The sequence below is a fragment of the Trichoderma camerunense genome (assembly GCF_050948025.1).
Source record: "Trichoderma camerunense strain CBS 138272 chromosome Unknown V8C40scaffold_11, whole genome shotgun sequence".
Lineage (NCBI taxonomy): Eukaryota > Fungi > Ascomycota > Sordariomycetes > Hypocreales > Hypocreaceae > Trichoderma > Trichoderma camerunense.
In genome coordinates, this window is record NW_028145359.1 from 170,480 (window position 1) to 196,609 (window position 26,130).

The 26,130-nt window shown below is 48.8% G+C and overlaps 10 protein-coding genes across 10 annotated transcripts; 6 read left to right on the forward strand and 4 right to left on the reverse strand.

Annotated features, from left to right (window-relative positions):
- The first annotated feature begins 178 nt into the window (after positions 1–178).
- On the forward strand, positions 179–983 carry V8C40DRAFT_247587 (uncharacterized protein). Its single transcript, XM_083216365.1, has 2 exons — positions 179–591; positions 654–983. The coding sequence occupies exons 1-2, from the start codon at positions 349–351 to the stop codon at positions 744–746; spliced, it is 336 nt and encodes a 111-aa protein (XP_083071920.1). The 5' UTR covers positions 179–348; the 3' UTR covers positions 747–983.
- Positions 838–1,285, forward strand: V8C40DRAFT_247590 (uncharacterized protein). The gene has a single exon (XM_083216366.1). It carries the CDS (start codon positions 876–878, stop codon positions 1,044–1,046), a length of 171 nt encoding a protein of 56 aa, XP_083071921.1. The 5' UTR covers positions 838–875; the 3' UTR covers positions 1,047–1,285.
- An 8,254-nt stretch (positions 1,286–9,539) lies between these two features.
- Positions 9,540–11,074, forward strand: V8C40DRAFT_266775 (glycoside hydrolase family 30 protein; the record flags this gene model as incomplete). Its single annotated transcript, XM_083219790.1, has 2 exons — positions 9,540–10,407; positions 10,470–11,074. The coding sequence occupies 2 exons, from the start codon at positions 9,540–9,542 to the stop codon at positions 11,072–11,074; spliced, it is 1,473 nt and encodes a 490-aa protein (XP_083071922.1).
- A 503-nt stretch (positions 11,075–11,577) lies between these two features.
- V8C40DRAFT_266776 (uncharacterized protein) lies at positions 11,578–13,458 on the reverse strand (the record flags this gene model as incomplete). The annotated part of the gene is made up of 1 exon (XM_083219791.1): positions 11,578–13,458. The coding sequence occupies one exon, from the start codon at positions 13,456–13,458 to the stop codon at positions 11,578–11,580; it is 1,881 nt and encodes a 626-aa protein (XP_083071923.1).
- A 1,399-nt stretch (positions 13,459–14,857) lies between these two features.
- Positions 14,858–15,822, reverse strand: V8C40DRAFT_247602 (Endoribonuclease L-PSP/chorismate mutase-like protein). Its single transcript, XM_083216367.1, has 3 exons — positions 15,431–15,822; positions 15,220–15,369; positions 14,858–15,167 (listed from the first exon to the last, which is right to left on the reverse strand). The coding sequence occupies exons 1-3, from the start codon at positions 15,587–15,589 to the stop codon at positions 15,087–15,089; spliced, it is 390 nt and encodes a 129-aa protein (XP_083071924.1). The 5' UTR covers positions 15,590–15,822; the 3' UTR covers positions 14,858–15,086.
- A 402-nt stretch (positions 15,823–16,224) lies between these two features.
- On the forward strand, positions 16,225–17,701 carry V8C40DRAFT_275343 (pyridoxal phosphate-dependent transferase; the record flags this gene model as incomplete). The annotated part of the gene is made up of 3 exons (XM_083220697.1): positions 16,225–16,324; positions 16,400–16,988; positions 17,050–17,701. The coding sequence occupies 3 exons, from the start codon at positions 16,225–16,227 to the stop codon at positions 17,699–17,701; spliced, it is 1,341 nt and encodes a 446-aa protein (XP_083071925.1).
- An 89-nt stretch (positions 17,702–17,790) lies between these two features.
- Positions 17,791–18,593, reverse strand: V8C40DRAFT_266779 (cysteine hydrolase family protein; the record flags this gene model as incomplete). The annotated part of the gene is made up of 4 exons (XM_083219792.1): positions 17,791–17,917; positions 17,981–18,001; positions 18,058–18,177; positions 18,244–18,593. The coding sequence occupies 4 exons, from the start codon at positions 18,591–18,593 to the stop codon at positions 17,791–17,793; spliced, it is 618 nt and encodes a 205-aa protein (XP_083071926.1).
- Positions 18,594–19,698: 1,105 nt separating this feature from the next.
- On the forward strand, positions 19,699–20,741 carry V8C40DRAFT_247605 (uncharacterized protein). The gene is made up of 2 exons (XM_083216368.1): positions 19,699–20,390; positions 20,439–20,741. The coding sequence occupies exons 1-2, from the start codon at positions 20,013–20,015 to the stop codon at positions 20,562–20,564; spliced, it is 504 nt and encodes a 167-aa protein (XP_083071927.1). The 5' UTR covers positions 19,699–20,012; the 3' UTR covers positions 20,565–20,741.
- Positions 20,742–21,423: 682 nt separating this feature from the next.
- On the forward strand, positions 21,424–23,146 carry V8C40DRAFT_247608 (TMEM53 family protein). Its single transcript, XM_083216369.1, has one exon. It carries the CDS (start codon positions 21,772–21,774, stop codon positions 22,672–22,674), a length of 903 nt encoding a protein of 300 aa, XP_083071928.1. The 5' UTR covers positions 21,424–21,771; the 3' UTR covers positions 22,675–23,146.
- On the reverse strand, positions 23,094–25,081 carry V8C40DRAFT_247610 (PHD finger domain-containing protein). Its single transcript, XM_083216370.1, has 3 exons — positions 24,652–25,081; positions 24,567–24,590; positions 23,094–24,507 (listed from the first exon to the last, which is right to left on the reverse strand). Exons 1-3 carry the CDS (start codon positions 24,806–24,808, stop codon positions 23,615–23,617), a joined length of 1,074 nt encoding a protein of 357 aa, XP_083071929.1. The 5' UTR covers positions 24,809–25,081; the 3' UTR covers positions 23,094–23,614.
- Positions 25,082–26,130: the final 1,049 nt, after the last annotated feature.

The following is a 26,130-nucleotide window of genomic DNA, read 5'->3' on the forward strand; positions in this document are numbered from 1 at the left end:
TATGTTTGTGTTTGAACTTTGAATTTTCACATCGTCATGCTGGGCTATTTTAATCCGTTACCGGCCACACACACACAAAGAACAAAAAAAAAAAACTACACGCCATCGAGTGCCTCGCATAATGCGCAAACTGCTAAAATAAAAACACATCAACATCGCATCACGCTTCCCACCACATCCCGTCAGCAAGGCAAGGAACATGGAAAATAAATGCATTGACTGATTGATCCTATGCTGTGCTGCTTATCGCATGCTAGCCTCAACTCGGGCATTGTACCAACTTTTAGGTACCTCTAAGTGAGTTGATGTCAGTCCAGCCCAGCCCAGCCCAGCATTTTCCACGGCGGCATGTACGTTCAAGGTACCTCCGCGCCCAGGGCAACAAGCGTGGGTACACAGGCGCTACCTCGCACTTGTTCTTTTGGCTGCGTTAACCTTATCCGATTCCGGCCCCGAGTCCTGTCGGAAGGCTTCCACTCTTTTCTCGTCTCGTTCCATCATGACCTCGTTCTCCTTGTCGCCATCGTTGCAGAGTTCAGCCAATCTCCACTCCGACTCTTACTCGTCCGGGCAGCTTCTTGCGGTCGGTACCTGTAATTTGTAAAGCCAAAGGTAGGCATGCAACTAATGGGGCACTCGGGCTGCCTGCTCACCATCCGATTCGAGGCAAAACATCGCCTGGCCTTGTGCCGCGTGAAGCCACGGGCTTGGAGGCTCAAAGCTCAAATGTTGCCCTGGACCACTAAAAACAGGGCCGCTGCGTATTCCTATTGAAATTGACTCCCACGTTTGCGTTGCCATGTTACTCTAATTCCATCGCGGTCCAGCGCAAACATGGAACATCCTGGTCGGGGGCCACTGGGCTCAACTTCGACATGCCGGGAAGACTCCGACGAGGCAATTATCCCGTTTGGCGTGCCATCCTGCTGTCCGTTTTATCGCAAGCCCACCCTCCTGTACGTGATGGCACGCGGCACTGTACGAGTCCTGTCCTGTCCTGTACGAGATACAGCACAGCACGCCAGGGGCTGCTTCTGTGCCTTTGAGGCGCCTTACGAGCACACCAGTCGCATCTATCTACCGCCAAGCGCCATCTTTCTAGCACCGCACCCCTTGCGAATCCTGAGCCATGTCCCAGAGCCAATGCCTTGGCCGCTGCAGTGCACGCATGAGAGGATGGAGCTATCCGTGGATCTTTTTTCAGTGGGCAAGGTTCCACATGCGGCGCAGAATCGAATCGAGTCGAGTCGGTTCAACACAGCGGCGAAACTCCCCAAAGAACCACAGAACAAGGCAGAGTGGCGTGGAGAACGTAACGACGCTGGGCTGGGCTGCTAATGCTGATGGCGATTCGAATTAGCGGAACTCGATGCCTTACTCTTGTGTGCCCAAAAGCTGACTAGTCGCAGGCTTAGCCATTTAGCAGCCGCCGAGGACTGGACAGAAGTTCTGGTCCATGATGAGGCCGCGCTCTGATTGAATGCTTCGCATCACACGCTTGGCCTCAAGGGGCCTTAGGGCATCTGCAGCGGCGCACGGTGCGAGCGCCTCCATACTGCGTGTTTGCCGTCCTAACGCCAGGTACGAGGCTAACAGCCTGGAAGTACTGCTTGGTCTGGTCCAAAGTTGCGAGAGACTGCATCTACCGTACTGTGCTGTGCTGTGCTGGGTGTCACCAACATTAACCACGTTGGTAAGCATGTGCTGGATGAGCAGCGGTGCTCCTTGAACTTCTGTTGTGTTGTGCTGCTTTGCAAAGGTCGGGTGTCTCAGCATGGAAAGCGTTGTAATACTTGAGTGCTCAAAGACGACAGAACACGACGAGATCAACGCCATACTGCGCAACTTAATCGTCGTCTACTCGTATGAGTACGAGATGATACGGCCAAGACTGAAGACATACCGATAACAAAGGTACCCGGTGCTATCAGCCGTGTGGTGTTAGTGCTTCAGATAGCATGGACCTGGTTTCTGGTACTAACGGGATCGGAGCACGGAACCTGGATTGCATTATGGAAGAAGCAACGCCGATGAGGCGATGTCGAAGCCGGCTTGAATTAGCACCAGCCACTGCTTCATCCTGCCGGCGATGCTAATTGTCATCTCGACAAATTCATAATGAATTAGTAATTCCAGGTCTTTGGTTTTCAGGAGTTTTTAACGTTGCTGTTGGTAGGACTGTATGGTCAAGTGCTGTAGTATGAGGCAATAGGCGCACGTTCATGAGTAGAGCAGAGCTGTCCATGCTTGAAAATACAGCCAAGGCAACATTACATACCTACATACTTACGATCTTAAAAAGCCTTACACTGTGCAATGTACGAGTACACTCCGATACCCTCGCAATACCACTACCGCCCAACAACGCTCGCTTAACCCAAGCAACTAGATGATCTTCACCGGTCCCACTGCAGCCCGGCAGCTCTCTCGTTTCGGATGCTTCTGCTGTGGCTGTGTCGTGTTGAGCTCTCCAATCTCCTGATCGATGTGACCCTGTCCCGCCAGCTAGACCTGAAGCCTTTGTGCGTGCGTCGAGAGAGAAGACTAAGCTAAACAGCTGTGACCTGCTTGGTAGTAGTATAAGCGATATCACGGCGGATTGGGGGCGTGTGTGTGTGTGTGGATGGATGGCCTTTTAATCTATTCGTCTGGCTCTTGCCGAGCTTCATAATGCATGCAGGATGCAAGCAGTGCAGGACGCTGCAAATAAAGCTACAAAGGTCGTTTTTTCTTTGGCCCTTGGCCCTCTCCACATCACATGGTAATCGTACCAAGTGAATAAACCTGCAGGATACATGCAGTTATGCGGCGTGTTGTCTCGAATTATCAATTGCCTCATACAAGCATTTTGGAGCACGTATGATGGTGGCCTGTTTTCGTTCGTGGACCAAGAAAAAAATCGCCACTTGGCATTTATGAGAAACATGGAATTTGTCTTGTCTGGAAACTCAGACTGAAATCTTTTTCCATCATGAAAAAAAATATATCTTCAATTTCGGTGCACGGCTAGTTCAACAACCCGACATCATGCTGTTTCTAATTATGTCTAACATCACAGATAAGCTTCCGTCAGCATCTTGAATGCTACTTCGATCGAACATCAGCCCAAATCGAAACGAATTACGACAGAAAAACAAAAGATGAATTCTTCTAGATTTTGTCCAGCTTCGAGCGATGATCCTTCTTGAAAATAAAGCCAATGCGACCTTGCCATTGACACTACGCACTCGCCCGTCTCATCCAGCAAGCAAACATGCCACGGCCCTCTCTGCCCATTGTGGACAATTGCTCTCTTTGACTTGCATTGGTCGTTCACCAGCCCATTGGCACCTAGAAACAGCTGTTGTTTCCATCCGTGCTTTAGATCTTCGTAGCTCCCGACACCAGATCGGCGACGCTCACTCGTACCTGAAGATTGTTGAGCCAGAATAATTTGGAGGCGTTGATCATCCAGAGCTAGTTCCAGCAGCTATTTCCAGACCTCGGCTCACCATCTGTCCAGCTTCCAGCTTCATGTTATGATAGCGAAGCTCTCTATGGTATGAGCCGTATCTCTGCCACAATCACCACTGCCCCTATACATGCTCTCTCCGATATCGAAGTGATGCCTCCAATCAATGCCGTAATGATGCCCGAGCTCCTGGTATCCATCAGGTATCGCAGCTAGGCAATCAATTCATGAATTAGCTGTGGGTCTGCATGCTGTGATCGGCTACAGTGTTATTGACACAGTCACACACAGCTCTCAACGGCTATGCAAGCAGCCAAGAGGTCCTCTCAGGTCCTTTCCGAGCATTGATCCATTCTGATCCATTCTGCGAACTAGGGCCCCATGACGGCATGACGGGCTGCATCTCTGCATTTCTAGCCATGGGCCATGATAGCTTGACGGCGTGAGATTTCCATTCCATTGCTAGACAGATCTAGGAACCCTCGTGGTGTAAGTTTCACGCCGCGGCAACACTAGCAACGCCAGCCGCCGAAAGCAATATACTTGAAACGCTGCTCCAGGTCCAAGCCAGACAAGAAGAAGCAAAAGGGAAAAAGAAAACGCAGGGCCAGCCCATGAGGTCACCGAGGCGAAGGAGGAAACAAGGCATGTTTACTCGGGACAAGAAAAACCCAAACGCACCATCACGTCACTTGTTGGCAAGGAAAAGCAATAGCTCGGCCACCACCCCCGAACCAAGCTTCTGTTTCAATCTGATCGGCCATCCAACCCTCGCTTGACCGACCCCAGACTCTCTCCCCAAGGGCTAGTTCCTCAGACCCCCCCTTGAAGGAGGTTGTTCCTGGACCCATATCAAACGAGGTCAGGTGCACAACGTCGTCCAGGGCCCACAGCTTCTTTACGGCCTAGAGTGGGCAGAAGCGTCACAGTTGATGCATCAAGTCTTCGGAATGCGAGTCGGCAGAGCGGCTCTGCCATTCGCTGATTCGCCCGTCTGGCCATGCACGTTCACTGACCGACATGCTGCTAACGTGCATTTTTTGAGTCACAGACGATGATTTGGAGGCTTGAGGATTTTCCCATTCTCGACCTTGGAACTGGAGCACGGATTTTTCTCGTCTGGGTCTCCATTCGACCTGCTGCCGGTCTAATTCCTTTTGCTCTTTTGCATTTCGCAAGGGTTGCCTTTATGCACACTAGTCCTGTGCGTGGGAGGCCGCCCATGTGATTGAATTGGCTGGTATTGTGCTGGCTTTCTTTTCTCAGTCCTTCCCAGCAGCCGGGGACGCACATCTGCCCATTGTTTTCTCTCTTTCTCTCTCTCATCGCAGCATCCCTGGCCAGGTGTCACTTGCGCTTCCCGTTGTCAGGCACGAGTCAATCTACATGAAAGACGCTTATTTCTCACGGGCTTGCTTGCTTGCCCACACGCGCCGTGCTGGAACCAATTTTCTAAACAGAAAAGCAGGGTCCAAGAGGAATGATTATGATGACCAACTTCTTATTTGACAGGTACCCATCCATCCTTCTTCTCCCTTACCTACACACGACCCCAAAAAATCTGAACCCCAATCTTCGAAAAATCCTGCCCGCCCCTCGGTTTACCCCAAATTTCCTCCATGGCGGGGCCCCCGGCCATTTCTTTTGCGACTCCCCCGGATTCTGAACCTCAATCGGGCTCAAGTCGCTCTGCTGACCAGGAACCCTTGGGGGCGCGGGCGGTCTGTGGTAGCGCACTTGGGACACCATCGTGATACCCCTGTTTCCCCAGATTCTTCGACTAGCTCTTCGGGCTCCACGGCCATGCAAAGTTGGAAATGGAACAGGCGACGAGCCGTTTGTGGGATTTTTCCTGTAGCTCGCGGTTCCTTTGGGTGGTGTGGCACCTCGTTTTCTTTTTTTTCTTCGGGGAGATGTCATTCCCATCACATGTCTCAAGGAGATCCGTCGTAAAGTAAAGACCGTGCTTTCGTACATGTAAGTAGTCAGCTCTCCGGGATTTCCGGCCCTGGAAACACCGTTGCTCTAGGCCAAGCTGCTTGCACAGGCAATCCTTGTTCCAGCTGGACGGGAAGCAAATGGTAGACCAGTCACTGCCTAACGATAACAACTCTTACTACATGTGAATATCCACTTAAAACGCCGGTCAAAATATCTCCAGAGCTCCCCGAGTTAGCCGGCGAACTTCGGACATGGAAGCCGGCATTAGCTGCTTTGCGGTAGCCATTCAGCCATTCTCCAGATTTTCTAGAGGCCTTCGTACTACTCGTTTCACACTGGGTCTTGTTTTTTGGGTCCCAATCATTTCATACTATGAATTAGTAGTCGTATTAGAGTCGAACGCTCGGCTATTGGTTTAGCCGCTTTGTTAACAAAAAGGGGAATTGGTCTGCAAGCGCGAGCAAGAGCTTTACCGAAGAGAGATGTTGAGGTTCATTCATCGATACTAGTGGCAGCTAATGAGAATGAGCAAGCCGCTTCGCCTTCACAGTGGGAGACTACCAATCCTCAGTTGTGGACAAAAAGGGCGCGCATCAAGTATGGATTTACGACCAACAGCACATGGAGCCTCACCTCGGCGTCACTTCTCACACAAGATGGACACACCCAACTTGACTCCAAAGACGGGATCACTGTTCCCTTGGCGTCATTGGGGCGACCTTTCGCATTGGCGCCTGGAGCTTCGGAGCAAGCTGCATGAACCTAGGACCCGGCGCCAGAGGCAGCAAGTTAGTTGGGGGAAGGTCTATGAATCCTGCCACGCCAAAAATGTCCCACGTGCTCGGGTACAGCTCCGGGAGCTGGCCTGTTGAATGTGTTGTTTGTTCGACAAGAGTTGGTTGTCAGCCAGCCACGAAGTGTGTTCCGTCTCCCCTAATTATAGACGGGACGGCCGCGAGATTGCACCATGGAGCAGCTGGATAATGCAAAAGAAGCCAACGCTGCGATATTAATCCAAAAGAGAGAGACCCGTAGGAAGTCCGGCCCACAACGGCCTGTGGTGCTATCGATGGTGGCGTCCAGGGGCACTCCCGTCCCCAATCTTGCGCAGTTGTTGGGTTTTGTTTCTGTTTATTCGTGGATTCTCGTCGGTTTTATTGCCAATGGTGCGTATGTTTTCCGTGACGATCGGCGGTCTTACTTGCCGCTTCTCGGGGCGCTTCTCGGCGGCGGCGTCATTGCAGAAAACCGGGAATGGCATCGTCCATGTAGCCTCAGAAGCTAGGGGTAAGTAGCATGAGTACTACTGCTACAACGACAAAGCGAACGAACGGCCCTGGTCAGTGCAATTGTGCCGTGAATGTGATTGCTGGTTCCACTCGCACTTCGGGCCTAACAGCAAAACCGCAACCGTGGTCCGCGCGGCTGGAGCGGGCAAGCGGACCAACGGGCAGCGAGCAGAAGAATATGGCCCCAATTCGTATCGCGTGCTGGTTGGGCTCTGCTCTAGGGGATTTCATTGCTGCTTGGTGATGTCGTTTGGTTGATTACATGTACGTTTGTTGTTGACTTGCTGCTTTAGATGACCTCGGACAGTTTGGCCTGAATAGGCACGAGCAATTGACTGGATCGGGAGAGTTGAGGTATTTCCATCTTGGCTGGAAGTGATATATACCTGCCCTGCCCGGATTGGACTGCGTCAAATGCTGAGATGTACGAGTAAGCGAGCGGCTAATGAACGGCAGGGCAGACGTCTCAAGCTAGGAATACTATCTCCAAGACAAGCCCATGGGACATGAATCGTCCGACTGGCTAGCTTACCCTGTCTATGGTAGGCAACGAGCTTTTGTGCTTCGCTACCAGAAACTCTTTTGGGGATTGATAAAGTCTCCATGTAAGATGGTTAATCAGTTAGTTTTGCGAAATAGGAAACTGGTTATAGAGATGACGAAAACGTGGGTATAGCTGGATGTTCAAAACGGCATCTTGCGCGGTCTGTGCGTACTTCAGCATGGGCCGCTTTTTATAAATCTGGTCATGGAGCGGGACGGAAACAAGACGGAAAACCTCCTTGAAGAAAGAAGCCTGAATAAGCAACTTGTGTTAGGGATTGTTTCAGTAATAGTTCTTGAATCCCTCAAAGCGCAGTATTATCTGTTATTCTCAATGCAGTAGCCCACTTTGTATTTGTATATGGTATCTCCGCGGCAAAGCACTAAGTCTCTTGCAAGAAACAACCTCGCATCGCCTCAGTTTACATTATTTGAGGCAGTGGTAACAAAGTGACAATAAGGATTTCATCGTCTGTAGGGTAAAGACACTCGGGCGTCATATTGACACGATCATATGATGTGTGCTTCTTCCTGAGTCAAGACCTCTTTCAATTAGTAGTCTAGACCAGGGCCAGGGGCAGCGGAGAATCATCAGTGTGCCGTATTCCGTCAACCTGTCCTCTCGTACGAAAAAACAAGGGCCCAATGGCTTTCGGAAGAATAATCTGACATTCTTCAAGGGTAATGCTATTATGGAAGGAGATTTTGCTGGTTACTCATTTGTGATGATAACCTATGATTGAGAAAAATCTAGGGTTTACCCTGGACTGTTCGATTTCGAGGTTCGCACTAGCAGGGCATTGGAAGATAGTATTCGACATAGTAGGGTTTCATGCTATTGCAAAGACTCCACGAGCTACCTACTCGGGATGTAACCAATTACTGCCTTCCTATCAACGCATGAATAGAGCTTACTACGGAGTACACATGCCATCAACGGCAACTAGACGATATAGACAGGTTTCGAAAGCGGAGCAATCTGTTTCTTTATCGTAGCAGACACAGCGCTTAACTGATCGCCCACTGATTGCAACGCTAGATCTGGGGTGAGACTATACACGGCATACAAGATACGGGCGCGTAAGATCACAGCCGGCAAGACACGTGCTTGAAGATAAGATTTGTCTTTTATCCACTCAACTTGTAGGAGTTGCATCCTTTGGGATATTTGCCTATGGTAGTATAACGTTGCTTAGGCTCTTTGAATAACCTTAAATCCGCTGAGCCTATTTCGTCTGAGCCATGCCTCGTTGCCGCCCCCAGATTTGCAAAGGATGGCTCATTGTTTACCAAACATGACGCTGTTTGATCACTTCATGAATATGTAGGAAATAGTATCACGACTTTGATAACTACGCCCTTGAACACGTCATGCATTATATCCAGCTTCCTAAATCTCTTGGGAAGTAAAGGCATTGTAAAGGAAAAACGGCTATGACGGATCACGGTCTTTCGACCAGTGAAGCTATTTTCTCATCAAATCTCCGCTGCAACTTCTCATCAAGGGCTTTGTTTGTTTCTGAAACAAGCAGTCCCATCATTCGTGTTGCTGAAATCTGACCCCGCAACGGTGATGATGCGTTGTTCATCAATCCCTGGTTCGGATCCGGACTTGATCGTGGCCTTGTTCCATTCCGATTTTCTCTCCATACTCAATTGCCGCCTGATATGTCCGCAGAAAGCGCACAATCTCGCTATTCCGGCGATACAACGTAGCTTCTATTCAATGATTCAATGCATCTTAATTTTTTACTTTTACAACACTTCGGGCCTTTTATGAATGGGGTTGTGGTGCTGCCAGTGTAAAACGGTCTACTGCGGAAGTTCGGCACCCGTGTGGACGGGTATTTCGGCACTTAGATTACGTGGATGCTCAAAACAGCATTAATGATGCCCCTAGATTCGAAGATCTAAACGGCAGGTCTTTGTTGACTTTTTAAAGAGCAACACTGGTGGGAGAAATATTCAATGGACCGTTTTCTTGGAAACTTCCCTGTTCATTGGTTTGACAGCGAGGTGCCGCTCCTCAGCCCGCTCTTCCGCCTCTGATGATGTTCCTTGTTCGCGGGTGGCTTCTAGTCTTCCTTGTCGATTCTACTAGGACAAAGAAGGATGGTGATTATATTCTTCTCGGCCGTGATTGACATGCGTTGTAAGGGGATGAGGGGGTGCTTGGGGTGTTTAAGGGAGTTGAGAGATTCCTATAAGAAGACGTTGTTGAGTTGAGTTTAGAACTCTTGGAGATCGACAGCTCAAGCTCTTCAAAGGTTGTAAGCTACAAGTCAAAGACACTTTCAAGATCCCAAACCGCCAAAATGCGTTACGCTCTCATCGCCTCCATGCTTGGCCAAGCCGCCATCAGCGTTGCTATGCCTTCGGAGCCCGCTCACAGCCCTCGTGCTGCCGGTGCCCAGGCCTACGCATCCAACCAGGCTGGTAACTACAAGCTCACCTCCATTGCTGCTCCCGTTCAAGGCAATGGAAGCCCTGGCTCATCTACTTGGAACCTGTCCATCGACGACACCAGCAGTGGCTACAAGCAGAAGATCGTCGGTTTCGGTGCTGCCGTGACTGATGCCACCGTCGCTGCCTTCAACGAGCTGTCTGCCAGCACCCTTAGCCAGCTGCTCGACGAGCTCATGACTGGTGCTGGTGCCAGCTTCTCTCTCATGCGCCACACCATCGGCGCCTCTGACTTGTCTGCCGACCCAGCCTACACTTATGACGACAACGGAGGCAATGCTGACCCCAATATGACTGGCTTCAACCTCGGAGACCGTGGTACTGCCATGGCCACCATGCTGGCTCAGATGAAGGGCCTCAACTCCAACCTCCAGATCTTTGGATCTCCCTGGAGTGCTCCTGGATGGATGAAGCTGAACAACGCCATTGACGGCAACACCAACAACAACAACCTGAACGATGGTTACCTCACCAATAACGGTGCTCAGTACTCGGCTGCTTTTGCCCAGTACTTTGTCAAGTACATCCAGGCATTCGAGTCGCACGGCGCCACCATCAATGCCATTACCCTCCAGAACGAGCCCCTGAACAGCCAGGCTGGCTATCCCACCATGTACATGTTCTCGTACGAGCAGGGAGACCTGATCCAGAACTACGTCGCCCCTGCCTTGAAGGCGGCCGGTCTGAGCACCAAGATCTGGGCTTACGACCACAACACTGGTATGTTTCGATCCTCATTACTTATAGATCGTGATTCATGTAGCTGACATAACTGTTCGCAGACCAACCTGATTTCCCCGAGCAGGTCATGGGCATCGCCGCAGACGATGTCTCTGCCGTTGCATGGCACTGCTATGCCTCGACCCTGGACTGGACTGTCCTGACCAACTTCCACAACTCCTACCCCAACACTGACCAGTACATGACTGAGTGCTGGACCCCCTCCACTGGTGCTTGGAACCAGGCCGCCGACTTCACCATGGGCCCTCTCCAGAACTGGGCCCGTGGTGTTGCTGCATGGACCCTTGGCACCACTGCCCAGGACGGCCCTCACCTGTCCAGCGGTGGCTGCGGCACTTGCACTGGTCTCGTCACCATCAACAACGGCGCATACACCTTCCAGACTGCTTACTACATGATGGCCCAGTTCTCCAAGTTCATGCCCGTTGGAGCTACCGTCCTGAGCGGCACCGGCAGCTACACTTACTCCGGCAGTGGCGGTGTCCAGTCTGTTGCTTCTCTCAACCCCGATGGCACCCGCACGGTCGTCATCGAGAACACCTTCGGCAACGACATTTACATCCACCTGAGCACCTCCAGTGGCCAGGAGTGGAGCGGCAACGTCCCTACCAACTCTGTCACCACCTGGGTCCTCCCCGCTGTTTAAGCAGATAACGGATTGTTGGAGATGAGGAAACTTTGATGTAAATATTTGTCTACATAGTGGATTTGCCACTGCACATACGTATCTGGGGATTATTTACCCATGCTGTAGAATGAATGAATACGGTTAGCCTAACTTGGATATGAAGTGCTTGATGTGTTTAAAAGTGAATTTTGTGTCTCTCTCATAATGGATGTGAAAGCATCAAGCAAGAAATACCATGATGTTGAGATACGCTGAAGGTAATTGTGCATGAATACATGTACCGTCTTACATAGCGACTGAGCAAGAATGAAGCTTGTGTTATTCATGGGTCACTTAGTTGGCAGTGTATGCAAATCTGTGGACTCAGGAATTACTTGCTTATGAATTCGGGTTCATCAATTAATAAATATTTTTAAGATTATGCTGTTTTGCCAGTACTTCAATTGACCTACCAAATACCCCAGAGCTAACTAATACAACTCTTGCAAACTACTCTAACGGAATTAAGCCCTTCTGTTGTGTCACAGTTCTTTCTGCATGTCAATTATAAAGCTGTCATCATTCACAATGGCAGATTCAGCTTGACCGAATGGGTACGGGACTGAGGGAATGGGATTCTTGCTATCGCAAGAGTACATTGGATCTTGTTCCCCTAGATACCCAACACACTTCGCACAGTTGAGTACGGTATCAGGATCCCATTTCTTCTTGATAGCGAGTAGCTTCTCGTAAGGTTCGCCAAAGAAGACGTTTTCCCAATCAGGTTCAGCTGGATCGGCTTCATTGAAATAGGTAGCCTGCACGTTCAGAGGTGCCTTGATCACATCCAGAGCATCTCGCGCGGTGGCAGCAATTTTATCGCTCACTTCCCTTGGAGCACCTGGAGGCCAAGCCGCAATGACGATTACATGCCACAATGTCTTTCTCCAGGCGGGATTGACGCTGGTGGCCTGCTCTTTGTCGGGAGTGTTGATTGCTCCCGTTTTGAGAAGGAAGAATGCCACTCCGGCTGCTAGTTCTCCAAGCTGTTGCCGAGCTGTTTCCATACCCTGAAGAAAAGCAGAAACAAGAGTGTCAATTTTTTCAGGGGTTTCGACGTCGTCAGTAGTGATAAGTCGGCTGGGGGTCAAGATTGAAGCGCCAACTATGGAACCGGCAGCGATTCCTTCTGCTTCACCAGCATAAAACTCCGGTTGGTTGTCAAATACTTGGTAAAGGTCTGTTGTGACTTTGATTCCTGGATGGGTTATCATGAATGAGTGGAAGTTGGCTGTAGCTTTCTTAAGTTTTGCCAATGCATCTCCCGAGTCGGGCAGAATCTGAAAGAAGCTGACGAAGTTATGTGACACCGTATCATAACCCGTAACACGGTTCTTGGACCACTCATATTGCTCGTTGGATGCAGAAGTAAGAATCTCTCTTAGAACAGTATTCTCTGTGACATCAGGGCTGTCTGGGCTCAGCGTGGCTTCGATTCGCCACGTAGCCCATTTTACTTCTGGATGAAGCTGGAACTTGTAATTAACAAGAACAGCAAACGAAGAACCACCGCCACCACGCATTGCCCAGAAGAGATCGGGCTCGTTGCACTCATTGATGGTTCGGAAGACACCGTCGGTTGTAACAACGTCAAACTCGACAGCCTGGTCCACCATCAAACCGTGAGTTGGTGTAAGTGGGCCATGACCACCACCCAAACCAAATCCACCGGCAATGCCAACAGTAGGGCAGGCTCCAGTTGTAACCGACATACCATGTTTGCTGAAGAAGCCAATTGCCTGCGCTGCGTTAACGCCAGCACCGATGATGCCAATGTTCTTTTTATTAGCGGCAGGGCAGTTGTGGGCCGTAAACTCCGGTTCGAAGGCCATGTTTTTCAAGTTGTTGGTTCGCATGGCCAAAGAGTTTGCAGAAGCGCTGCGTCCAAAATAGTCATGTCCAGTGTTCTTGATTACAATACGGATATCATGCTTCTTGGAGAAAGCAAGGGTGGCGGCGATGTCATCGGGCGTCTCGACGTCAACATAGACGGGGGATAGTCTTCCAAGAGAGCATGTAGGCCCCTGAGGTGGCACAATACCCGGAAAGCAGTTTTCGTTACCACAGCCCTCCCAGGCAGTGTTCTGCAATGCCCCATGTATTGACTGGCGGAAGAAGCCGTCTCCGTAGCTGCCCAATACACCGGCACATTCTTCTTCGTTAAAGTTTGGTGAACTGGGGAAACAAGGACTGGATAGTATAACTGGAATCTTTAGGCGTCCTGACACTGTCTGGTTGAATGCATCCCACCCCTGAAGACTGGGCCAACAGGAGTGGCCTGGCTGGCAAGTAAATGAATTAACACCAGTGGTTGGGGCAGTTAGGTTCGCCAGTACGCCGAGAACAGTTCCCATAAGAGACATTGTGAGTTCTTGGAGGGAAGAGTGAGAGATGAGAGCGAGGAAGAAAGTATAGTCTGAGAAGCCACAAGCCCGCAAACACTGACCTTTCTATATATTCACGTCCGCCTCTATCCAGTATAACGTATAGTGCGGCGGGGGAGTACACTAACTTTCCAGCAAACATGATTCCACACCTTCGGTGCTTATTCTACTATATAGCACTTGATATGAAGCGGTTGATTGTTCGAGGTTATGCATAGGATGTAATCACCCGGTGGGTTAACAAGTAAGCAGGTCCACCAGTCGGGCATTCAATTGCATCGCCTATTGTATATCCGATCACTGTATTCTATCCTGCTAAAGTATTTGGGGAATTTGTGTACAGAAGAAGACGAAATAGATGTAAAGCCGACTCTGCATTAAGGTTATCTTATCGTAGGGGGTTGCTGGCGGGCCCATTCTATCGGGCCCTGTACAATTTCCTACTTGGGAAATATGATGGTCTTGTTTATTATACGTTTACTAATGCAGAGTAGCTCACGGAGCATGCAGAGTAATCATACATATGGACAAATATCCTCCAACCAATGATGGGTTACCATTTATATTAAAGGGTTTGAATAGCCAATCGTAGTCCACTATTGGAGTGTCTGCAGAGGCTGTGAGGGGGCTGAGGGTGTAGAGCTGGAGCTTCTCGATATAGCTACTAGAATTAAGTGAGCGCACAACTATAAGCAACCACCCACTGATAACAAACATGTATGGAAAAAATATCCATTTATTTGACAGATTTCTTCAGTTTGATTCGCTAGGATCAGAATTCTTCCTTTCTTTCAAATTCTGGGGTGCAGTCGTGATACTTACTGTATACAGTAATACATGCGGCTTACCGCACTCTTCGAATGCCGAGCGGAGTTCCATCAATTCAATAGGCGGTACAGACGAGCAACCAGTCCTATTTCGCGCTTCTTGAGCCAGTGAAACGAAATGATGATCTATGATTTGAAAAGACATCTATCTCTTTAGATTCGAAATGTTAAAGTAACAACACTGAGGATAGGACAGGTTGTCAAACATGTCAAACACCGCTCTGATTCTGGGCCACTACGCCTCTCCTAAGACACATTCCGAGCAACCCTGGGTGAGCACGCGAACTTCGTCGGCTTTATGATAGCGGCATGAGAGCGGGATTTAGAGCGAAACTCAGGCGGAATATGGTGAATAATTCATTCTCTGCAGGCGCGGCCGGAGAATATGCCGCTGTTATTGTACGGACAATGTCTAAGCCGCCGAGAGAATTATGTATTTGCCGACAGCATTCCCACTTTCATCTTACATTTTTCCGGCAGTTCCACTGGCAATGCATCCTATTCACTTAGGATCCTATTCACTCAAGTCTTACACGAGCTGCTGCTGAATATCATGGAGCTTCTCTGACTTTATTTTACAACTATCTGGCAAATTCTACCAACAGGATTGGCGGCTTTTTATCTTTGCGCATATGCAGTATTGTGCCCGCTTACAGTTGAAGACAACCCTTGTGGTCCATGTCAATCCAAAACCCCTGCATCTAAAGCCTCTGAACGCTGCCATATAAGATTGATAAGCTCAATTGAAGGTACAAATGTGAAGCATATTCCTCAGCGGATCTATTCGTTCAGTGCCGCAACGCACTCGATCTCCACATCAGAGCCCATGGGCAGGCCTGCGACGCTGACACAAGTCCTGGCCTACACTGTGTTAAAACTTTCTCACTCATCATGATGAAATTGGTGAGCTTACAGGGAAAGGAGCCGAAAAGAACTTTGCGTAGCCCTCATTCATGGGCCCAAAGTTGTCCATTGTGGTCAAGTAAACGTTGACTTTAATGATTCGCTTGAGAGACGAACCGGCGGCCTCCAAGGTGGCGGAAATATTGCGAATCGTTTGTTCCTATAGACTATTTAGCGGTCAATGGATTCTTTTGCTGTTATAATTGCAAATAGTCTCTTACAGTGCGATCTGTCACTGTCCCCTCAACTTGTTTGCCTGTCTTTGGGTCGATGCCAATATTTCCAGAACAATATACGAGACCGTTGTAGATTTGAGCCTGAGAGAAGAGAGAAATGGGCGCAGGAGCGGCGTCTGTCGAAACTGGTTGCGGAGAAGGCATCTTGGCTGTTGTAAAGAGTCTAGTGATTCTGTCTGGTTACAGGATCTGAAGAGAGCTGGAGAAGACGAGTTTGCTTATCGTTTTATTTTATGATGAGCGCTTCGTATTTTTATCTTCAAGAAATTTCAAGAGAATTTTTGTGTTGCTTTCGATCTATGGTCATAGAGCTCCGATCTCAACGTCAACCCCGCCCCGGAGGGCGTGGTAGCGCCATTGATTCCATACAAGCCCTTAGTAGGATCGGCTTACGAATTCGCCATTGGATGGAATATTGGAGGCGTCATTGGCGCCGGTGATAAGGACCTAAGAGGCTTTGTCATACCGCTGAATCAGCAATGCCGCGAATATCCTTCGCTCCTTTCCCCCGGTGGCGCTGACCTTTTTGACGGTGTGAGGACACTCATTGATAGGAAGCCGATCACGGCGAAGAGCTGAACTTGAGATACGGTGATCGGTGTGACAGTGGGGGCAGATGTACAGTCAGATATATTAGCTAAGATGCTCGATTTGGGACAGTCTGCATACGAAGCTCTCAAGGTTTACACATACTTGTTCGATTCTGGTTATTTTACACATCAATAGCCGCATACAAACCCTTCTTTTCCAATAGACTATAGACAGTATTTTGCAAAGCCATGGCTGAGTCAATGGATACTGCCAATCCTCCCCCCTTCGGGCGAGCATTTCGGGAGAAGTACTTCATGTTCAAACCAGGTTTCATTCATTTGAACCAAGGTGAGTTACACATTCGGCTCGATGAGAAAATAGTGGGATAGATCTTTCAAGGTATCTAATTAATGGCATATTCAGGCTCATACGGTGGATATCCTCGTCCTGTGCGAGATGCTCTGCGCTCTGTCCAGGACGCAGTGCAGGCTGAGCCGGATAGCTTCGTTCGATATACATATCCGGAAAAGCTTGATGAAATTCGTGAACGTGTTGCAAATCTTGTTCACGCTGCGAGCACAGATGAAATTGTGCTCGTCCCAAACGCAACATTGGCGCTGAATACCGTGCTTCGTAACTTGAGGTATGAGCAGGGAGACTTGATTGCCTATGTACAAGGGACTTATGGGGCAATCGAGAAGACTGTGGATTATTTGGTTGAAACCACACCTGTAGAGAGTGTTCGTGTGCCTTTTGATCCTACTACGGATGATGACGATGCGCTTGTTGGAGCGTTTCGGGCTGTGTTGCAAGAACACCAAGGCCGCATTCGAGTGGCGATTTTCGATACCGTCTTGAGCATGCCGGGACTCAGGATGCCATTTGAGCGCCTGACAGAGATTTGTCGAGAATTCGGTGTGCTAAGTGCAATCGATGGGGCTCATGGTATCGGCATGATCGATCTTGATCTGGAGAAGTTGGGTGCCGACTTTCTCACCTCCAACTGCCACAAGTAAGTCTTCTCATAATGGTGTATTATTTGGAAACATCCCAGATTCTGACCTTATGTTCAGGTGGCTCTTTGTACCGCATACATGCGCGATTTTATACGTCGCATCAAAGAACCAGGGGCTTATGCGGTCCTCTCTTCCAACGTCCCATGGCTTTCAACCGCTGCCTGAGATTCTGCAAAAGAAACAATACACGAGTCCATACGAGCTTCCAGCCTCTAAAAACCCATTCGTCTTTCAATTCAGTTACACTGGAACAATTGATAACGGGCCTCCTTTATGCATTCCTGCAGCTCTAGATTTTAGAAGGGACATATGTGGGGGTGAAGAAGCCATTCACGCTTATTGCCGAGACTTGGCCCTAGATGGTGAGAAATTGGCGGTGGAGATACTGCAGACTCGAACATTGCCCATGACGGAGACGAAGCGGGTTGCCTTTGCCAATGTTCAGCTTCCTCTTAAGATTTCTTCATCTAACCTGGGAGAGAATGAGGATTCGATTCCTTTGGAAGACGTTTCAGATGTCATCAACTTCATTCTGCAGCATCTTGCTCAAGACTACAATACGTTTGTTAATCTTGGATTTATTTCCGAGTCTTTGTGGGCAAGATTCTCAGCTCAGGTGTATCTTGAGCTCGAGGACTTTGAGTATGGTGCTAAAGCGCTAAAGGAATTATGCGATAGGGTTCTTAAGAGAGAGTATGTAAAAGTATAGAGAATTTCATTGGATCTAGCTTCTGATTGAAATATAATCCTTACTCATTCATGAGTCATTGAGCATGCCTGGTAGTTTAGCGTCTGCTTTTAGGCTGTCTTGTTCAGCTTCTCAGACCACGCATCCAAGCTTAGCACCTCGTCCACAATAGTAGGCCAGATAATGTTTACGGCGGCATCTTTCAACTGAGTGGAGAAGCCGGCAGTTGCGTCGCTTCTATTAAAGGAGTTAGCATGATAGTTAATACCCTAGGTTTCTGAAAGCTACAAGTATACGTACATAATTGTGACATGATAACCCCTGAATTGGTGCATTCGTTAGCAGGTTTTGGGCACACCAGAAATATTAATGCTTACATCTCGACCGCCCAGCGGGCAGTAGCCTCCAGACAGGTATTGGCTACCATTCCAGCGCAGACAACGTGCGTAATATCTCGCTGACGAAGGTGGTAGTCAAGGTCGGTATTAGCAAAAGAGCTATATCCGACTATTAGTCATGCCAAATCGTCACAGTTAAAGATGTAATCGTAAAAAGTAAGTTACCTGCTGTTCCAGTGACGTGACACAATCGCGTCGCCATTGCTTTTATCCGGCTCAAGTCCCTTGTGAATCTCTGCTCCGAAGCTTCCTGCTTCGAAAGCCTTCGATGCCTGGATAGTGTAATGACTCTTGGACATGTGATTCCAGTGTTCGAATTGGCCTTCTTCATATAGCTTGTGCTGGCAGTACAGGATAGGAATCTTGTTGTTCCGGGCAACTTTGACGAACTTCTGGAGGTTGTCTACTGTGCCGGTGGCATCAATGCTCTCTTTCAGAGCAGGGAAGACTTTTCCTTCAGGATGAAGAAAGTCATTGAGAGGGTCAATGAGCAGAACTGCGGTTTTCTCCTGCATTTTGATGACTGTAATTAATGCGATTGAAGATTGTGTTGAGTTGTTATTGAGTTGATGATTAGATGAACTTGTATGAGTTGGAATTGCAAAACATGAGGGAACTCTAGCTGAGGTTATATACAAATGAGCTTCGAGGCTAAAATTAACCATTTTTGATAGGACTGCAGTCTAGTTGGACGGAATCTTTTTCCTGAAACTGATAGCTTGGATAACTCAACTACCAGCTTTGCAACTAGGTAGCCGAGGATGGTATTCTACTCCTAACTCAAGGCTTTGTCATCGTAGTATGTCATATGCTACAGAGTAGGCGCCACTATGACGACCAACTTTGTCGGTGTTGCGGCGTTGCGGCGTTAGTGGTAGTACGGTGTTGCGGTGTTACGGCGTTTTGCGGTATTGTAGAAAGCCACCGGACCACCCGCAATAACGTTATTAAGTCCGATTCTGTCCATGGAGATTCCGCATTACTGCGCAACCGGGCGCATGAATGCCAGCCGGGCGTACGAATGCTACTGGACAGCTTCTCATACAACTACCTAGATAGGTAGGCTGAGGCTTCGAATTATGTCATCTACATGTCTCGCGTTTATGGAGTAAACGCCGAAGGAGCGATGCCTGATGTGTTCTCCACCCTTAACTGATATCAATTATAAAGCATTGGGACGGAGTGTATAGCCATAAACTGATATAGCGTGATGAATAATGCCATCGCTTATAGAGAAATGTTTGTGTATTTAAGAGTGATTCTCGCGACTCTTTTGCGAATACTTTGTCCAGATGCAATTGCTCTCCAAATGATACTGGTAGGGATGGCCATTTTAGAAGACCATTCGACTGTTACGAATTGTAAAGTCTGGGAATATGAGAGTAAGAAAAGAGAAAGCAGAAGATCACCATTACCGTTTCTTTTACGAAGAAGAATGGAGGAACGCCGACGTTATTGTAGTGCATGATTGTGGCTTTTAAGGGCTGCCCTTTTGATTCTTCTCCAACTTCCCGGGTAGGTTAGAATGGTTAGGTAAAGTCAATGAGTCATCAATTCCAAATCATCACGCCCTCTCACTATTCTCGCCTCCAATGTTACTACCAACTAGCCCCTGTTTCTGTCTAACCCGACAGTATCCGCAAAGAATCATCGATCCTGTCTGCATCTGCATTGATCTATTCTCCTTCGGGATGATGACCAATCTCTTAGGTGGGGGTTCTATAACTATCGCGAAGCTGATTCCAAATGGATAAACGGAGGAATGCACGTAGGAAAGCCGATATCGGTATCATCGATGGACTTAAGAGGTATATTAGTAGTAAGAGCGTAACTACATACAGCCACCAGAAGCATACGCAATTAGCCATTACTGAGCATCAACCCCGCCATCTTCTCAAGAATTGCATCCTCTTTATTATCAACAAACCGTCAACATGCCTATGTACCATTTTGAACTTGCTATTAAGCTCACCCAAACCCAGAAGATGGCTTTGGTCAACAAGATTACAGACTGGCACGCAACCACGTTCAGGTCACCGCGGTTCATTGTCAATGTTCGTTTTATGGACGCGGCCCAAGCCAACTTGACGGATACCTACATTGGCGGCGAACAGAGACAAATCAACCGCCTCTTTGTCAGTCTCCGCAGTGGTGGTGGCCGTACCCAAGAGCAGCTGGAGGGCATGGCCGACAAGCTAGAGGATCTCTGGAATGAGGCCGTCGGCAAAGGCTCTATTGCGACGCAACTCAGGCAAATTTTCATCAAGAGAGAATTGGACGTTGCAAAGGAATCAGGATTCCATCTCCCTCTGGTAAGCTTGAAATGCGAAATGGCAATTATGATTACTAACATCGTGTAGCCTGGTGGCTTTGAGCAGTGGGTGAAGGATAACACGGATGAGTTGAAGCGTTTGGCGGCAGAGGGCGATCCTGATGCGGCACAAGTTGTTGAAGAGATCAAGATTAGGCCCGAGTTTCAGAAGTAAAAGAGGGATTGCTGGATGACAGACATTCTGGGATGAATGCAGTTTTCGATGGCTACCATCAGCCTTGTATGGTAGCGAAAGAGTAAACTATGGCTATAACGGCGTCTTCCACTATAACGAGGCCTGAAATGAGTAGACGGCTGTGAGATTGAGAAATAAATTTTTTTTGGCTCTAGAGTTCCTGTTTAATTTTAGGTCTTCAAGTATATATTCTCTCCATTCTCTTAACCAATGAGGCAATTCAACCCGGCAAACATTGTCTTACAGGACGCCTGACTAAGCGTGATTACTTTTCAATTGCTTGCTCTATGGGTTGATATTGAGGTAAAACATAGTGGAGGTTGAGAAGATAACGGACCTTGGAACTAATATATCAGTAGGCTTCCTGCTTACTGATAATTCAACCCGAAGGATGAGCTATGAAATCCAGAGTAAGCAGGCCTCATTTTCTGTCAGCTTGAATGAAACCTCACAAATGTTGGGCCTTTACATCTCGGTAGTTCAGGCCAAGACAGGGATCCACCAATTTCCAGATCAAGGCATGAAATGCATACAATTCGTGATATGTCACTGCATTTTCTCATTATTCCCAGCACTAATACCCAACTGGCACCTCCATTTCTCATCATGGACGGACCCTTCGCAGAACTAAATTAAGGCCCTGTCGCTTAGTGGATCCTTTGGAAGTGGGCCAATCCATCAGCTGTCAAAGCATGTGAAAGCGATCAATTCAGATCGATCTGGGGTCTTTTGTTCAAGGCCTGAGCGCCACCTGTTGCATTGAAGGGTAGTAAGTGAATGTTATTGTTTTTGGCGTGTCTTTTTTAGGTGCTACTTTCATCTTCTTCTCTCGTTTCTTCTGCTGTCTGCCTCTGCTTCATCAACGAGCAACTGGTCGCAAATACTCTCTAGTTTCCCAACTCTCACTGTATCGCCACTGAACCGAGGCACGGAGAAGGATTAACAAATATGTTCATTTCGCCGACGGGGCGGGTCAAAACTATGCCCAACAACAAGGCCTGCATCCCAACAAAGCCAGACAAACATTGACTTGTATCTTTTTTGACAATCTTTATCAAGGCCGAGACGACCGGTGAATACGCAGTTTGGGTGCAGGCCAGCGACCAGAAGATTCAACCTCTTCCATCAATACTTGCTGTCATTGTCACACAGTGTTATTTTCGCGCGAGAGCGGTACCCATCGACAATGATTGAGGAAAAGAAAGACTTTTTCCCGGGCTTCGAAGCCTTGTCTGAGCAAGTCTATATCCGCCACCCCGATGCGCAAAGTGAGGCTGTGAAACGCCCAACCGATCCCCGGGCCGTCCTCATCTATTCATGGGGCGATGGACAGCCAAAGAACTTGGTCAAGTACGCAGACGGATACCGGAATCTCTTCCCCTGCTCAACGCAGATCGTCGTGCTGGCCCCCATCTCAAAAGCCATGTGGTCAAACCTCGACCAGCGCACGCTGTCCATGAGACCCGTCATCGACGCCATCTTCCCAAAGGAATCGGAAGACGACGAGGACTCTCAAAAGGTCGAGGACCGTGTGCTGGCCCACATCATGTCCAACACTGGAGGTATCAACTATGCGGCGACATTGAATGCCTACCGTCTTGTCCACGACAAGCCGATGCCGCATCACTTGCTGGTCCTCGATTCTACGCCCGGAAGCGTCATCATGACCCGCGAGAACTTGGGCCGCTGGTCGCGCGCCATGGCCCTGGGCACTGCAAACTGGTTCCCCTGGCCGTTTGCCGTCACACAGACGCTTTGGGCTGGATTCCTCTGCGGAAACCGCTTCATCGAATGGGTCATTGGCAAGGAGCCCGCGCCGGCATTCAGCGTCAAGGCGGTGATTAATCCATACTACGAGACCAAGGATACGCGACACTTGTATATTTACAGCGAAGATGATGATATCATCCCGTATCAGGACATTGAAGAGCACATTGCACAAGCACGGAAACGGGGATACAAGTCTGATAACCACATGTTCAAGGGAAGTGGCCATGTGCGCCACATGCAAATGTTTAATGAAGAGTACTGGGGAGCTATCGGAACGTCGTGGAACAGAGCGACGAGCGAGCCTTCTGATGAGGCGTAATGGGTTTTGCTAAAGGCCGAAAGAGGCCAAGATGAATTTTGCGTTGCTTTCTATAGACGAGTTTGCGTTGCCTGTTTGCATTCCTTACCTTATACATAATCCATCTAGAACATTGCTGGTTAAACCCTTCAAGTTTTGAACCAGCCGAGCCATAGCCGGGCAAGATGAAGAGAACATCCATCAATACATATCAATTGCTTGAATCTCTACTTAACGTACCCAGAAGAAATATGCAAACCCTGACTAGCGTAGTTGACCGTGTACGACGGAGTTCGCAAGCGATATCCGGTCAAATGAAGTCGACGGTTTGTCAGTTGCCAAATTTAGAGTCTTACGAATGACAAACAACACGATTGCCTCTAGCCCCAATACTTGGCGGAAGCTTGCGGGCCGAGACCAACAATAGAACCGGATGCCATCTCAATTCGTGTGTCTAAGCGAGTTCAATGTCTACATTGGGACCAGAAACGGCGCTATGCAGACAGATAAGACAAATAAGACAAACACCGTTCACAAAAGCAGACTCAACTGTCACCGACTACATGCACTAACAGACGCCTAACTCTGCCTGTTCAAGCAAAGTCAGCCAAGGGATTTCTCATCTCTTTGTCTGAAAAGAATTTAATTTGTATATTACTCCGCAATCCCGGGGAGATATGAACCGAATGGAAATCTCGCCCAGGCTTGTTGCTTACGAGGAAGTCGTACTTATGCTTATATTACACGTCTCCACCGTACAGGATCGGGAAGATGTAAGATGATTTCATGACACAGGCCTAACCCATGCCAACTGCAGGTTGATGAAATAAGCAGCGAAATAGCAACAAACCCAAAATACAGAGCAACATGTAATCCAAACTGGTATCCCTGATCCACGTACTCCGGCTTATACTCCGTACATACAATACATTAGCAAACTAGTCGTACCATTCTCCCGTAATCACCCGCCAAGCAAATTCTTCAGCTTCCCCCTTAGCTCTTCCAATTCTCCCTGCCGGCTCTGTGCCTGCGCTCTCCAGTGGTCTGCATCAGCCTTGTAGTACTGTGACCGTGATTTCTCATCTGCTAGTGATCGGTTCATGTCGTCCATTTCCTTCTTTAGCCGTTCATTTTCCACACGGAGGCTTTCTGAATTGCGCTGGTTTGACGAAGCGGCGTTGCGCTGCGCCAAAATGAGCGCATTCTCGTTGATCCTGACATCTTGTTGTAGCCTCACAATAACATCCTCCAGCTGCGTGATTTTCTGCCTAGCGTCTCCGAGGTATTCCAGCTCTCTGAGGATTAATGATACGGCATCATCCACTTCAGCTGATAGGGTAGAAAAGCGTGAACGGGGACCGCGCGGACCAGCCACGATCCCCCGACCAGGGCCGTTGAGATTAATGACACCCGAGAGAGGTGTTGGGGTTCGGGGACTTGAAATCGCAGTGGAGCGGGTTAGAGGAGTCGTAAACTGGTTCTGCGATAGCCATGTGAAGGATGTCGGGCCCGAAGCCTGGGCATTCTGAGCTGGTGCTGAAGGAGCTGGTGAAGTTGAAGCTGAAGTCGAAGGCGCATGCACTTCAACGTTGGGTTGCGTGTTTGGCCTGTGACTGGGCAGGGCTACCCTCTGTCTCTCAAGCGGTGGAGATGGCGGCGGGCTCGGCGGAGGCAGATGCTCGTGCCATTGGCGATTGACGCAGACTCGACAGAAGAAGTTGTCACTGTGGGTGAGCCTATCGACGGGTGTATCTAGACAATCCTGGTGGTAAGCCCTTCGACATGTGTAACAGTCTAGCAGGTCCATTTCCCGCTTGCAGACGAAACAGAAGGCATCGTGAGGAGAGCCATTTTCTGCATTTCCGGGTTAGTTTGAAGCAAGTGTCAAATGAACCAGACTGGGCAAAACTCACTGCGCCAAGCTCGGTATCTTTTTTCTATACAAATCAAGCAGCGTCAGAATTATTTCATACCGAGTTCATACGGTACCAGACTCACCTGCGTCAGTCATTGGCTCGGGCCTCCCATTCGTATCCTCACTTACGGGCTGCGGCTTTGCTGTGATTGACTTGCCAACTTCAATCACTGAGCCGGCGCCCTCAGTATCCGACTCCTCAGTCCGCCGCCTCTTCCCTCTTGGTGGTGTTTCTGACATGATTGGCTGGGGGCTAGAAGCCTTATACGAGGAGCTCTCAGAGGATTGAGGCCACGTATGATAGCTTGCTCAGCTCTCTATGCGGCGCTAGACTTTTTACAATCGGAGGAGTGTTTGCGCGAAGCTCCGAGTCGCGATATTCCAGGGGGGAAGAATTATATTGTTGTGCTACCACGCGACCATGGCAAACGGAGATTATTAATAAGAACCAAATGACCGGATTCTCCGGTCACGTGACGGCTAATAGCACTTGAGAATAATAATCGTGATAAGTAATATTCGAAAGCGGCTGGATTCAGCGCAAGAGTTGGGCTCCGTGCCTTAAGTATTTCGCAGATCGCCAGTGGATCGCCTTGCCCAGCTGGGTCATAGATTCCGAATAGTTGCAGCTAGTAAGCCCATGATTCCATGTATGTACGAATCGGTGCTAGTTTCTGTTACGGGCAGCGGAATCTGGTCCAAGTGGGATGAATGATTTGTCCTCGGATTTCGCGTCAGGCAGATTGATTTGCGATCACCGAACCCTGTTCAGTTCATTCGACTCCTTTTGCTGGTCTAGCGTTTGTATTACATACGAGCCGCGCGCATGGTGAAGCTCTCTCTATGTAGTATCTGGTCATTACCAGCGTCATCCGCTCTAGCCAACCCCCTTGTAGATCGTCTGAGTATTCTTCCCAGGAGAAGCATCTTCTTCTGCCCTAAGCCGCAAACTGCAAATGGTTCGTCAAAACTACGTGAGTCGTGCGTCTGACCAAGAAAAAGGTCAGCCAGGCGTCATTGGTCCGACGGGTGGGATGGTCGGGAATTTATAGAAGTTCGGGTTTTATCCCTTTGCTCACCTCATCCGCCGAATTCGGAAGCTGATTACCAATTGAAAAATCATAGCCTAACCAGAAGAGGCAATCGGGGATTAGGATTCATCGAAACTCTCCGGTTTACTAATAGCGGATGATGGACCTTTTCCTATACATCGTTTGTTTAACCAGGAATAAGAGCCCATTTTTGAGAAAATCTAGGTTATGTATCAGCAGTATGAGCCTGAATGAAGATACTATCATTCTTCAGCTGCTCAGCTCTTGTGAGAAGTTATTACAAGCCGGATGATGTATCTTGAGAATGGCAAACAACACAAGACTAAACATCCCTTACTCCGCACTTTGAGTCAGTGTAGCCGGACTGGGAAATGATTTGTCACCGTAACCGAAACCTTCACGGTTGTCCTGGGGAATAAAGCTGGGAATAGTGTGACCCCCTCCCAAGGATCATCCATTCCCTAATGAGTGTACGGGAGATGCCGCGGTTCGGCACTTTCATCCCAGGGT

Coding starts and splice junctions, on each gene's coding strand:
- V8C40DRAFT_247602 (XM_083216367.1), bottom strand. CDS start 15,589: ATGCCTTCTCCGCAACCAGTTTCGACAGACGCCGCTCCTGCGCCCATT. Junction 15,370..15,430: donor GGACAGTGACAGATCGCACT/GTAAGAGACTAT, acceptor AATAGTCTATAG/GAACAAACGATTCGCAATAT. Junction 15,168..15,219: donor TCTTTTCGGCTCCTTTCCCT/GTAAGCTCACCA, acceptor AACACAGTGTAG/GCCAGGACTTGTGTCAGCGT.
- V8C40DRAFT_247590 (XM_083216366.1), top strand. CDS start 876: ATGCCGGGAAGACTCCGACGAGGCAATTATCCCGTTTGGCGTGCCATC.
- V8C40DRAFT_247610 (XM_083216370.1), bottom strand. CDS start 24,808: ATGTCAGAAACACCACCAAGAGGGAAGAGGCGGCGGACTGAGGAGTCG. Junction 24,591..24,651: donor CGAGCCAATGACTGACGCAG/GTGAGTCTGGTA, acceptor TGATTTGTATAG/AAAAAAGATACCGAGCTTGG. Junction 24,508..24,566: donor AAGATACCGAGCTTGGCGCA/GTGAGTTTTGCC, acceptor CCGGAAATGCAG/AAAATGGCTCTCCTCACGAT.
- V8C40DRAFT_247587 (XM_083216365.1), top strand. CDS start 349: ATGTACGTTCAAGGTACCTCCGCGCCCAGGGCAACAAGCGTGGGTACA. Junction 592..653: donor CAGCTTCTTGCGGTCGGTAC/CTGTAATTTGTA, acceptor CTGCCTGCTCAC/CATCCGATTCGAGGCAAAAC.
- V8C40DRAFT_247608 (XM_083216369.1), top strand. CDS start 21,772: ATGATTGAGGAAAAGAAAGACTTTTTCCCGGGCTTCGAAGCCTTGTCT.
- V8C40DRAFT_247605 (XM_083216368.1), top strand. CDS start 20,013: ATGCCTATGTACCATTTTGAACTTGCTATTAAGCTCACCCAAACCCAG. Junction 20,391..20,438: donor CAGGATTCCATCTCCCTCTG/GTAAGCTTGAAA, acceptor AACATCGTGTAG/CCTGGTGGCTTTGAGCAGTG.